This window comes from Anguilla anguilla, chromosome 7, assembly GCF_013347855.1.
Source record: "Anguilla anguilla isolate fAngAng1 chromosome 7, fAngAng1.pri, whole genome shotgun sequence".
Taxonomy (NCBI): domain Eukaryota; kingdom Metazoa; phylum Chordata; class Actinopteri; order Anguilliformes; family Anguillidae; genus Anguilla; species Anguilla anguilla.
Window position 1 is genome coordinate 29,733,219 of NC_049207.1, and position 13,697 is coordinate 29,746,915.

Consider the following 13,697-nt stretch of genomic DNA (forward strand, 5'->3'; position numbering starts at 1 on the left):
ACAAGGAAGATTAGGAAACCTGTGTATAAACACCACAATTCAATTAGGTTGAGAAGCTTAAAAAGCTACAACAAAGATGCCTTTGTTGAGAGTCTAAAAAATACAAATGTTTCTCAAGTACTAGAATGTCAGGATGTTGCCAAAGCCTTCAGTCTGTTTAAAACGATGTTTCTAGATATTTCAAATAGGGTGGCTCCAATGAAAACAGTTAGAATTAAACAGATATCTGAAACATGGATAAACGATCATCAGATCACGAAATGCTAGTTATGTAGAGTTTAAGCAGAGCAAAGACCAATCAAGTTTTCAAAAGTTTAAGAGTTTGAGAAATGAGGTAAACAGAATGGTCACTAAGGCCAAGAAAAAAATTTTCAGTGAGAAAATCTTAGAATGTAGAAAAGAGCCAAGGAAGCTTTGGAAGTGCCTTAAGGAATTGGGGTACAGTAAAAGTTTAAAATCTGAAGCAATATCAGTCTGGATATAGACGGAAATAGCACATCAGACAAAAAAGAAGTGGCTGAACACTTGAATTCAAGTTCTGTTGTTTTTAGAATGCTTAGTGAATTTAATCCTACCAAAGGCGCTGGTTTAGATCACTTACTGGCAAGATTTCTTACAGATGCTGCAGAAGTGATCACTCCTTCTATCGCTCATATAATTAATATGTCTATTCAGTCAGGTAAAGTTCCAGATGAGCTAAAAATGGCAAGAGTAATTCCACTACATAAAAAAGGAAGCAAATGCGACCCAAGCAACTACAGACCAGTATCCATTTTAAGTGCTCTTTCAAAGTTAATCGAAAGAATTGTACAGGAACAAATAAAGCCGCTTTTCCACCGCATGGTACCGGCTGAACTCGACTCGACTCTACTCGACTTTTTTGGTTTACCATCGGGCAAAAGTTGTGAATAGTACCTGGTACCACTGATTGGTCAGAGCAACGCGTTTCATGCGGCATCGCTATGATGACCAGCTACATTGACGGGGGTACTATCTTCAGTGGAAAACAAAGTACCTGGTACCAAAAGCGAGTAGAGTCGAGTTGAGCCGGTACCATGCGGTGGAAAAGCAGCTTAAATGAATATATTTTAAATAGTAACCTTTTATATGAGCTGCAATCAGGTTTTAGAAAAACCCATTCTACTGAAATATGCTTGCTGCATCTAACAGACCTTATTAGAAGAGAAGTAGAGGGAGGGAAGTTTTGTGGTATGGTCATGCTGGATTTGCAGAAAGCATTTGATACAGTAGATCACAACATTTTATTAATGAAATTAAGAGCCATGGGTTTCAGTGGGCTGACCCTGAATTGGGTCCAGTCATACCTATCAAATTGTACTCAAATGGCTGACGTTAATGGGACCCTTTCAGAGTCAAGAATCATGGGATCTGGGGTGCCACGGGGTAGTATCCTGGGTCCTCTATTCTTTTTATTATATATAAATGACTTAAAAGCAAGCAATCATTTTTTATATGCTGACGATTCTGTTTTATTGGTAGCACATAAAGATAAAACAGTGGTTGAGAACACTCTCAGTGAGGAACTTCAAAATGTAAGTAGATGGCTATCAGATAATAGATTATCTAAGATAAAATTAGCAAGGTCACCAGGTTTTAAGGTCAAAGTTGGAGAGTTCTATATAACTGTTAAAGACAGTGTAAATTATCTTGGCTGCAATTTAGACAGGTTTTTATCGGGTGAAAATATGGCTTTAAAAGCCCTCAACAAGATAGATCAAAGAATTAAGTTTCTGGACAGCTCAATTCTTCACACACTAGCTGGAGCGCTAGTTCAAATCATTTTGATTATGCTGCCATCTCCTGGTACACCGCAACACCTCAAAAACAAACTACAAAAGACTCAAAATAAACTGATAAGAGTTATATTAAAAGTCCATCCACGTACACATCTTGATACTGTACATTTTAAAAAGCTTAACTGGTTGACGGTGGAAAAAAGAACCATTTATATTAAGATGCTGCTCACTTACAAACTTGTTAAAAATATGGTACCAAAGTACTTCATTATTTCTTACTACTAAGAGACACCATAGCTACTTTACAAGAGGTAGCTCAACAGACTTCATACCTTTTCGATTCAATAGCCTAATGGGCAAAAACACATTTCTCTACAGTGCAGCAGTACAGTGGAATAATCTGCCCACAAATCTGAAATTGAGTGTTTCACAGAGCACGTTTAAAGTGGCCTTAAAGAAATGGTCATAAAGTACCATGTAGCATATTCAATTTTAATTTTAACTTTTATGACCAAGAAAGCATGAGCATGTTGACATAGCTACCCCGCCACCTGCTAATTATATGTTGATTGTATTGTCTTCGCTTGCTGTCTTGTTGTTGTCTTGCTTTTATCTTGTAGTGTGTTAAGTGTTGTAGAGGACCGCAATGGAAATAAGCCTTCGGGCTTTATTGTGTTTTCATCCTCTGTGATTTTTAATGCATGTAATGACTGCAGTGCAGTGTTATATGTGTTTTTTAATCATCAAATAAATTCATTCATTCATTCATTCATTCATACAGAGCAAAAGCTGGATTCAAGGACCACAATTCTTGTTGAGGCCAAAGTGTGAATAGTCAGAGCGTCCAGACAAATCCAGTCATTCAACAGAAGACGACGTTGAGGTCAGGAGGTCAGACACAGTGTCCCTCATACAGACTTATGAGAACACAGATGCAATGAGTCAACTTGCCGAGAACTTCTCAAGTTGGTACAAACTCAAAAAAGCAACAGCTTGGCTCATGCGCTTGAAAGAGATTCTGCTAAACTTGAGTCAGAAGAGAAAGGAATTTCAACAGGCCATCAGTCAGTGTGAAAGTAATCCGTCCAAAGTGAAGTCCCTACTTCAGCAAAAGATTCTCAAATACAAAAAGAGCTGTGAAAAACGAGCACTCACCATTGAGGATTTATCCAAGGCAGAATCAGAGTTGATTTGGCTCTGTCAGAAACAGAAATATGCAGAAGAGATCAAAGCCTTACAGCAAGGTAAAGGTCATGTCAGCTTGTGTCATGCCAGACAAGCCACCCTTCACAAATACTGGTGTGGATTATTTCGGACCTTTTGAGGTCAGTAGGGGACGTAGCAGAGTGAAGAGATATGGTGTGCTTTTCACATGCTTAACCAGCAGAGCAGTCCACATAAAAGTTGCGCACTCGCTTGACACCAACTCATGTATCAACACATTGCGTCACTTCATGAGTAGAAAAGGCCAGGTGTCTGTTCTTCGTTCTGACAACTGCACTAATTTTATTGGAGCCGAGAGAGAGTTGCGGGAAGCATTGAAAGACCTGGACCAATCCAAGATCAAAGAAGCTGTGATGAAGAGAGGAGTCAAGTGGATCTTCAGTACCCCGGGTGCATCCCACCACGGAGGTGTCTGGGAACGCCAAATACAAACTGCCAGGAAGGTTCTAAGTTCCCTACTAAAGCAACAAGTGTTGGATGATGAGGGTCTGCAGATCCTCTTATGTGAGGTGGAAAGCATTATCAATGACAGACCCATAACAACGACCTCAGATGACCCTAACGACCTCAAGGTGTTGACCCCAAACCACTTGCTATTGATGAGGACACAGCCAAATATTCCCCCAGGTGTCTTTTTAAAAGAGGATCTATATGTGCGCCGCCGCTGGAGACAAATTCAATACATGGCGGACCTGTTTTGGCGCACATGGACACAAGTATTTACCTCTCTTACAAGAATGACAGAAGTGGAGCACATCAAGGAGGAACTTCAAGTTTGGGGATGTTGTTCTTATCGTAGACTCCTCCGCTCCATGAAACTCGTGGATGATAGGAAGAATTATCAAGATTATGCCAGACTCAAAGGGTACAGTCTGCAGTGCCTGTGTTCAGATGAAGACAAGTATGCTGGAGAGACCCATTACAAAGTTATGCCTGTTGGAGGAAGCAGTGTAAAGGTCAAGAAGGACTTACTTAAGGCAAGATAAGAAAATACTTACCTGTCTTGAATAAAGATGAACACTTTAACCTGTTAGAAACCTGTAAGAAGAAAGACATATTTTGTTGATATTAATTATTATGGTGTATTAGTGATTTTTTATTTACCTTTGGTTATATTATATATATATTTCCCATGTAGAACATTATAGATGTATAAAATAACTACCTCAAACCGTTTCTCCCCTCTGATTGGGTAACACTTTAATAAGGACCATAAGTTTCACTTCTGCTTTTGTATTAGACGAAGCTATTGAGCCGAGGGAGCACACTAGTCTTTGACTGTGTCTTTATTTTTGTTTTGTACAGTTTTCAATCCCTTCAGTAAACAGTTAAAAGGACTTGGTTTCAAGAGTCTCTTTGAGTCACGCGTCAACTATATGCTTGGATTCAATAGCTTAAGTGGGCATTTTGAACGATTAGAAGAAGCCACACTTACAGTAGGTTATGAGTATTTGCATGAATTTATGTGTATGCATGTCTGTCATAGCCTACATTCATATATAAATTACTATAATCACTTGCTCCTAACAAACACAAAACAGAAATGAATGATATCTGAAGAAAAACACATTTTCAACTAACAAAAATGCCAAGTTACTCACACATACAAAGCTCTGTCTATAAGTTATTAATTCACACTGGAAAAATCTAGGCCTGTATTGATATCAAAATGACAAGAAACAATACTGGCTATCTTACCACATGCAAATTAAACAAGCTGTATTCCGAAGCAATGCTACCTAGTGGTGTGTGTGTGTGGCAATGTAGTATAATGGATAAGCAGTTGGTCTAGTAACCTAAAAATCACAGGTTCAATTCCCAGGTAGGACACTGCTGCTGTACCCTTGAGCAAGGTACTTAACCTGCATTGCTTCAGTATACACCCAGCTGTATAAATGGATGCAATGTAAAAGTTATTTACGTTGCTCTGGATAAGAGCATCTGTTAAATGACTGTAGTTTAATGTAAAGTAATGTCGTTTGTGAATGATTCGTTCCTTTTGAATAAATCCTTTTGGTGAACGAACGGAACTGACTCACCTCCATGTAAGGATTTGCTCCTTTCGTTCACCCCTCAGTAAGTTAAACTGGGAACTAGCCATTCGCTGAAGCTGCAGCTAATCTTCCTATTTTAACATTTTTCACCATGGGGCTCTGTTGTCTGTACAAGCCATTAGCCAATGACAACATTGATCTGCTTGAGCGGGGCGTGCTTTGTTCTATGCCCCTCCCTTCAGTGTGACCGAAACAAAAACAGTTCAGTTCCTAAACTGGAAGTGGTGGGGACCGAATCTATGGAGGAACTGGACATTCAGATTCCTTGAGTCCGGGCCCAGAACTGGAAAGTGTTTAACACAAGTGGCTGCAGCTGTACATGGCATCCTCAGCCTAATGCCTTCGTATTGCAGTGATGAACTTGCCTGAGTAATGAGTAGATCTATAGAATTAAAAGAATTTGATTACACTAGCTGGTTTGCCCAGTTACTTCTGAGAAATGCTATAGGCAATGAGTAGCCTACTCTCTTATTTGTGTGATGTAAATAAACCCTGAACAAAAGAGGCCATTCATTTCTAACACAACACAGTTTCCCAACACAAATACACATAGCTACAGTCAAGGCACATAAAATCATATCTGATCATTCCGCTGCAGTAATGCACGGCATGGCAGTTCAGTAGAATCTCATTTACGGGCCATAAAATTAAGACAGCCACGGACTATGAACATAAAAAGTGTAAAACTGAAATGTAAAATCACAATTTTGGCTAGCTATTTTATGACCGGTTTTATCTGCACCATAAAGCTACAAATTCATAATATATTGTAATCATCAACCATTCTGTCGTTTGCAAATTATTTAGTAGGCCAACCTGTGCCTATCTGTGAGCAAACAGTAAACGCTGCTTGAATAAATAGCAAGAAAACATGCCCAGATCATTTTTAAATTGGCAAAATGTTTCGAAGTAGGCCTATCTGTGAATCGCATAATAGCAGTGTCAACCTGTGCTAGATTAATGTAGGAATTCACATACAAAGCACAGTGTCACAGTAAATACAGATTAAAAATTTACATATTGAGTCCTACTAAATCAATCTAGACTCGTACAAACCAATTCACACATATGTGAATTGTATGCTTGTAGAGCCAAGTTACTTGAAACAATTTAGGTTTTTTCAGAATAAAACACAGTGACATCAGGGCTGTTTCTCAATAAGTGTTCTTGGCCGTTCTTTTGTTCTTGTGAACTCATTTGACGTCATCTTCCACTGCCCAAGTTCAATCCCAATACCAAGAACGCCAAACTACGAGACCGGTCAAAGTGCCCGGATGTGAACTTGACCCACCCATTTTAACGAGGATGCATCGATTAGCGACTTGCCAGCCAGAACTAATTGAACGTCCCAGAAGTCATTGCGAGAATCGACAACGATGGCAGCAGGAGAAACCATCCATAATTGTAAGTTTTATGTTTTCTTATTTCAACTAAACAGTGCATCTAAATCTGCTTCTGAAAAAAAAAGCAGAGAAATGTAAGAAGTAACAGCTCATTTGAAAGTTTGCTCCGAATTTCGTGCGGAGTAGCTAGCGTTAGCTGTGGTGTTAGCAACTTAGCTATTGGCTTGGGCTAACGTAACAGAGAATGGGGCGGGGTTTTTTTTTTTACTTTGTAGTTAATCGCACTTTACATTAAATGTCATATTGACCATAAGAATGAAGCTATACTCTCAACCATACTGCCTTCTACCACTCATTCCTAACCTTAATATCTTATTCAGGGACTGCTGAGGAGACCAGAGCCCTCATAGACTGGAGGGGGGCAAATGAGGTCCCTCTTCACGGGGAGGAAGAATTCCGCCAAGAATGGATGGGAGTGAGTACAAAGATTTAATTGTATAAGATCGTAACTTTGGCAAATATTACAGGTTTTACAATGCATACATAGAAGTAAGTCATCCTAGCCATGTTAGTTTAGGCATAATGTACATGGTGGCAGGGTGGGAAATAGGTATCAGCCGCCGGCCAAATGCAGGTGGACTTTTAGAGTGGCTAGTGATGTACTCCTCCAGTTAATTGTAATGCCTTCACACACTCATTTCTCACTTGCATTAAATGAAATGGCACGCAAATAAGAGATGGATTTGCTCAATACTTGTTAGTTTCCCATAGTAGTATTCAATTTAATTTACATTTTCCTGATATAATTTCCACTTTGTGCTTTTCCCAGAGTCCTTGTGAGTCAGGCCGGATAAAGCATCAGCGCAAAGCAGGCCAAGAAGAAGTGGAATAATTTAAAAGAAAAATACAAGGTAATTTATCATAAAAACAGGTAAAACAGGTATAAGGTCCTAGCAACTCTGGGACTTAAGCTGGAACCTTATCTTCAGGAGTGGAGGGACCCACCAACAAGGAAAGGGGTAGAGGCGGGAGGGGTTACTGCTGCCACCTGGCAGTGGTATGGTGTTATGGATGCAGTACTCCAGGGGCAGCATTCCATTAGTCTGTCCTTGTTAGTAGCTGCAAACATAACACCCACTGCCGGCGGTGTTGTGGCCTCCCCGTTCTCTGCCACTGACAAAGGCATAGCCAGGCCAGGAGCCAGGAAGAGGGATAGTGACACAGTGATTGACCTCCTAAAGGACCAAACGGTGAAGGAAGAGGACAGAGAACGAAGGGAAGAGGAGAGGGAGAGAGCAGCAAGGGCAGACAGATACCCTGCCCTTTTTGAGAGACTGGTTGAAAAAGAGGGAAATGTGGAGTTTGTTAAAATGAATTGAGTCAATAAAAGTTTTTTGAAAAAAGTAGTCAGTAGTCAGTAAACAGAAAGAAATGCAGACTATAAATAATGTTAAACTATGGTATTGGTATGTATGTTGATAACATAAGCTGTAGACACCCTTCGTAAAAAAAAATCAAATGAGTAAAGGCTGTGATTAATATACAAGAGAGCTGGTAAACTCCTACGTTCTGTCAGGGTTCTGTTGTCTTCTGTTGTCTTCCCCCTTGTTCCCTACAGCTGGGGTCTGTGTCCCTGTCTCCTGCCCAGCCAGGTTCCCTACGGCTGGGGTCCACGTTCCTGTCTCCGGCCCAGCCGGGTTCCCTGCAGCTGGGGTCTGTGTTCCTGTCCCCTGCTCCGCCCCAAGTCCCGGAGGGGCCTGCTCGGCCTGCTTCGCCCCGCGCCCTGGAGAAGCCTCACGCTTTGTCCCGCGCCCTGGAGAAGCCTCACGCTTTGTCCCGCACCCAGGAGAAGCCTCATGCTTCGTCCCGCGCCCAGGAGAAGCCTCACGCTTCGTCCCGCGCCCAGGAGAGTTCTCCTGCCCAGCTGGGTTCCCTACGGCTGGGGTCTGTGTCCCTGTCTCCTGCCCTGCCCGGTTCTCCTGCCCTGCCCGGAGCTCTGGCGCCCCCTGTAGCTCTGGCGCCCCCTGTAGCTCCGGTGCCCCCTAGTGTTCCCTCGTGCTCTAGTGTTCCCTCGTCCTCCAGTGTTCGTCTCTCCCCCGGTGTCGTCGCTCCCCCCAGTGGTCGCCCCTCCCCCGGTGTCGTCGCTTCCCCCAGTGGTCGTCTTTTCCCCGGAGTCCGTCCTCCCCCCAGTGGTCGTCCCTCCCCCTGTCTCGTCGCTCCCCCCAGTGGTCGTCTCTCCCCCGGTGTCGGTCCTTCCCCCAGTGATCGTCTCTTCCCCGGAGTCCGTCCTCCCCCCAGTGGTCGTCCCTCCCCCGGTCTCGTCGCTCCTCCCAGTGGTCGTCCCTCCCCCGGTCTCGTCGCTCCCCCCAGTGGTCATCCCTCCCCCGGTCTCGTCGCTCCCCCCAGTGGTCATCCCTCCCCCGGTCTCGTCGCTCCCCCTGGTGTCCATTCTCCCTTTGGTGTTCGTCCTCCCAACCGTGTGTCCGTGTGTTCCCCGGCCCCCCTGTCTAATTGTCTGCCCGCCTGTTTGTCTGTTGGTCTACCCGTATGTGTGTCAGCCAGTTTGTTGGCCTGTTTGTCTGCCCCCCAAGCCGTCAGCCCATCGGCCAACGTGTTTGCCCGCCTGTGTGCCTGTCTGTCAGTGTGCCAGTCCGCGTGTGTTTTGTCTTGTTTGCCTGTGTGTCAGTCCCTATGTCAGTTGTTGGGCTCCCCCCTCGCCTTCCCTGTCTGCTTGTCCCTTTGTGTGTCCGTCGGTGTTGCCGTGTGCCTCCCCGCCTGCTTGTCCCTGTGTCTGTCTTTGTAGGTCTCCCTATTGTGCCAGTGTCTGTCAGTCTTTCCCTCTCAGTCTTGCCCTACCCAGTCCAGTGTTGTCGTACCTCGCCCCAGTCCAGTCCTGTGTCCACCTCGCCCCAGTCCAGTCCTGTATGTCTGCCTTGCCCCTGTCCTAGTCCCCCCTGGTTTCCTGAGTTCCCCCTGGTTTCCTGAGTCCCCCTGTCGCCCGAGTGCGGGCCCTGAATTTCTCCGTGTCGCCCGATGTGCGGGCCCTGAATTTCTCCGTGTCGCCCGATGTGCGGGCCCTGAATTTCTCCGTGTCGCCCGATGTGCGGGCCCTGAATTTCTCCGTGTCGCCCGAGTGCGGGCCCTGAATTTCTCCGTGTCGCCCGATGTGCGGGCCCTGAATTTCTCCGTGTCGCCCCATGTGCGGGCCCTGAATTTCTCTGTGTCGCCCCATGTGCGGGCCCTGAATTTCTCCGTGTCGCCCCATGTGCGGGCCCTGAATTTCTCCGTGTCTCCCCATGTGCGGGCCCTGAATTTCTCCGTGTCGCCCCATGTGCGGGCCCTGAGTTTCCCCGTGTCGCCCGATGTGCGGGTCCTGAGTTTCCCCGTGTCGCCCGATGTGCGGGTCCTGAGTTTCCCCGTGTCGCCCGATGTGCGGGTCCTGAGTTTCCCCCGTGTCGCCCGATGTGCGGGCCCTGAGTTTCCCCCGAGTCGCCCGAGTGCTGTCCAGCCCTGAGTCTCCCCGTGTCGCCCGGGTCCTGCCCAGCCCTGAGTCTCCCCGTGTCGCCCGGGTCCTGCCCAGCCCTGAGTCTCCCCGTGTCGCCCGGGTCCTGCCCAGTCCTGTGTCTCCTGTCGCCCGGGTCCTGCCTAGCCCTGTGTCTCCTGTTCCTGAGTTTTGTCCCGAGTCTCCTGTGTTCTGTTTCCCTGTCCCCGCTCTCCAGTTCACCCCCTCCCAGGGTCGGCCTCCTGGGACGTCAGGAGCCGTCCCTTGGGGGGGGGGTACTGTCAGGGTTCTGTTGTCTTCTGTTGTTTTCCCCTTGTTGTTCTCCGTTGGGCCGCCAGATGGCGGCACCTCGGTTTGTGTTCAGTTAATTGTTTTATTGTTTTCTATTATCCAATTATTAGTTGCGTTGTGTCTCGTGTTCCCCTCCCTCTCTGTGGCTTGATTGTTCATCGTGCCCTCCTGTGTCTCGTCTGCGTCTCTCTATTTAAATCGCCCTCTCCCCAGACTCAGGCGCTGGAACCTTTGGTTTGGTTTGTTTGCCTTGCTACCTGTTTGTACCTGTTCCTGCCTGATTCCTGTTTACCTGTTGTTTGCCTGCCTGTGCCCTACCTGCCCAGTTTTTCCTCGTTTTTGGGTTTCTGTATTTTTGTCTTGTTTTTTTGAGGATTTCGTTGGTTGTAAATTTCGCCCTGTGAGACTCTTTGTTCCCTGTCTTGGTTTATTAAAGTCCTTTGTTTTCCCCATTTTTGGATTTTCAGTTTTTACTCTGCGTTTGGGTCCATTCCCGCACCCACTCCTGACACGTTCAGGCCTGACAGAAGACATACAGTGTGATTGCGGAGAAAAGGACAAAGGAGACACCATTGCAAAGCTGAGGGTCAGAGCTTTAATTTGAGCCGTCAGATAAGCAGTTTCTATTCAACATCTGACTAGCAGCGATTGGTAACTAGGCTGAAATTCCAAACATAACTTAATAAAAATGCAAGACGTGGCAGACTCCGGGGGGGGGACGGGGGGGCGGGGGTGGGGTGGTGATGCCCCCAGGGTTGAAAAAGCGTCGCTAAAGTGCCCTCTAGAGTTGCGAAAACGAGAGGAAACAAATGATTGAGTGCCCTCTAGGGTGCCCCTTCATGCAATAAGTTATGATGATGTGCCCTCTAGAGCAAGAAAATTCGATAACGTGTCTTAATGAGTGCCCTTCTAGTGGAGAAAACGTGATGCAGTGCCCTATAAGGTGCCCTTACAATGGTTTAAACTTGACGTTCCCTATGGGTGCCCTTCCAATGGAAAAAGGTGCCGTTATGAAGTGCCCTCTATCCCGCCCCTACATGACAGTGTCCCAAAGGGTGCCCTTTCCAGTAGAGAAAATGGGATGCAGTGTTGTATAGGGTACTCCTACAAGTGACAAAACATCATGAAGTGCCCAATTAGGTGCTCCTCTAATGGAGAAGTGCCCCTCCAGTGGATAAAATGTGATGCAGTGCTGTAAAGGGTGTCCCTACATGCGTGAGAATGTGGGGAGGTTTCCTAATGGATGCCCCTCCAGTGGAGAAAATGTCATGTGGTGCCATATAGGTGCCCTTACAATGGGATAAACTTGAGGTTCCCTCATGATGAAAAAAACTCATGAAGTGCCCTCTTAGATGCCCTTCCAAGTGAGAAAACACGATGCACCATAGCTTTTTGCACGCTGGTGGGGCCAAGTCCTGCAGTAGGTGCCCTTTTTATTTTTTCGCCCCCCACCCCTTCAAACAGCCTGAGTCCGCCACTGGCCTGGAGGTTGTTGCCAGACAACTCCTGCCCATCCTCGCCACCCTCATCCTCCTCTTCTCCCTCATGTTGTGGTTGGTCTTCCTCCTCCAAGATGTTGTCCATGGACAGACAGAGGTTGTGGAGGATGCAGCAGGCAGCAACCACCTTGGGGGCAAACAGAGGACGGATCACCAGAGCCCTTAGGAAGATGGCCCTCCAGCGGGTTTTGAGCATGCCAAATGCGCGCTCTATCACGCACCTCGCCTTGGCATGATGGTAGTTGAACTGGGCCTCAATGCGTCCTGGTGGTATACATAATGATGTGGAAACGATATTTAGTTATGTTGTTTAGTAATGTTATGTTATTTAAGCCGCGTTTCCACCAAAAGTACCCGGAACTTTAGTCCCAGGAACTACTTTTCAAGGAACTAAAAGGTTCCCTCAGCCCATTGTTGTCTGCGTTTCCACCGCGGTCTAAAGTCCCGCGAAGATTAGGCAAATTAGCCCACTGACGTATAAAAAAGCGACGTTGTCGTCAGTCCATCTGTCCTATGATTTCTTCTGTAACCCCATACTACCACCAAAGTAGCCTACATTATTTTCTAATAACCGGGACAGCCCGGAGGGGTTTATTCCACTTATATACAACGGGTTACCAACAACGACTATATATGGTTACTTTTGTATTTATTGATTTTTATTGGTTTAATCACCTGGAATTGAAATATTCTTCTGCAGCCGTTTGGGCATATTTTACCGTTGTCAAGCAAAACTGTTGTTGGTAGTTGAACTTGGACCGTTGTTATGCAACAAATAGGATATAACAGGCCAATAGTCAGATTGTAACTGTTTTATATATCCTCTCAAACACATTCATTATGTTTTTATGCGAACATTCACTTTCATGTTTTGACATCCGAGGCGACAGAATGCATTCACATTTCCAATATAGCCTAACTGGCAACAACAGCAGAAAACATGCACACGTTGTAAACTATTTGCTGTTTGATTACTTTCTCATCGTCAATTCCATATAGGCTAATCGCAAAATATAACCAAAACTCGGACTTGCGTGAAAATTTAAATTAGCAGTGGTACAGCCACCGTTTGCTTTCCTTCGAAGTTACTGCTAGCCGAGCAGCGAAGTGTGCCCTCCAGAAGCGAACCATGCACCATAAATTAGTCCATAGTCTTCCTGGTCTTTTTGTGGAATTGAAGAATGGCAGAGTAAAATTACGGCAGTCTGAAATAGCTAAAGGGACGATTACTAGAATTAACCTGTTATTTTACCCTGACAAAAAGTGCGGAAGGTGATTTCCAATTTGCTTTTACTGTATCACCAATGTGAATTACGCAGAACTACCGCATACCTCACATAACTGTATCAAACGTTTTGAGTCAATTACAACTGGCTAACAAAGAAAATCCGGAAGAAAATATTCAGCGACCAAATTAATCCGTTTGAATGTTTTGGTACGTAATATGCTGTCCCCGCACGAATGCTTAGCACTTTATAAAACGAATACTAAAGCAAGAAAAGAACAGAAGAGCACACGTTATAATTCCAAGATATTGGCAGGCTATAACCAAAACTAGCCTACTGCGCCGCATAACATACAAGTTTGATTTGAAGTTATTATGAAAATAAATCGGTTTGCGGTTGATTTTTAAACATTGCGGTTGAAATAAAACACTGCAAGTAGTCGACCAATCATAAACTTTCAGCGCTTGCGCCCCACCCCAAAGGTTCCGGTACTTTTGGAAAGTACTACCCCCTGAGCAGGAACTTTTTTGGGGGTAAAATAAAGCCCTGGAACTAAATTTAGACCCTAGTTCCTGCGGTCGAAACGCACTGAGTTCCTCAAAAGGTTCCTAGTTCCGGGGTAAAGTTCCTGCGGTGGAAACGCGGCTTTAGTGTGTGTGTGCGTGCATTGAGAACCTTTGATTTAATATATATTCTTACCAGCTATAGGCTGTCGATACGGCGTGATGACAGCCACGGGATGCTGAAGGCACGGATATCCACCATCTCCAAGGAAGAAGTGACCAGCTGGGGGATAAAGGG

The 13,697-nt window shown here is 45.2% G+C and overlaps 1 protein-coding gene and 1 long non-coding RNA gene across 5 annotated transcripts in view; both read left to right on the forward strand.

Annotated features, from left to right (window-relative positions):
* LOC118231544 overlaps positions 1-4,318 on the forward strand; it is a 28,979-nt gene extending 24,661 nt beyond the window's left edge. For all 4 annotated transcript variants that reach the window (XM_035425443.1, XM_035425444.1, XM_035425441.1 and 1 more), the window contains one exon: positions 2,539-4,318. In XM_035425443.1, the coding sequence (XP_035281334.1) occupies positions 2,972-3,967 (996 nt within the window). In that variant the 5' untranslated portion in view covers positions 2,539-2,971 and the 3' untranslated portion in view covers positions 3,968-4,318. The remainder of the gene's footprint in view (positions 1-2,538) is intronic.
* Positions 4,319-4,888: 570 nt separating this feature from the next.
* Positions 4,889-8,526, forward strand: LOC118231545. Its single transcript, XR_004766091.1, has 4 exons — positions 4,889-6,439; positions 6,759-6,853; positions 7,208-7,289; positions 7,997-8,526. It is a non-coding gene; the product is annotated as an uncharacterized LOC118231545 (long non-coding RNA).
* Positions 8,527-13,697: the final 5,171 nt, after the last annotated feature.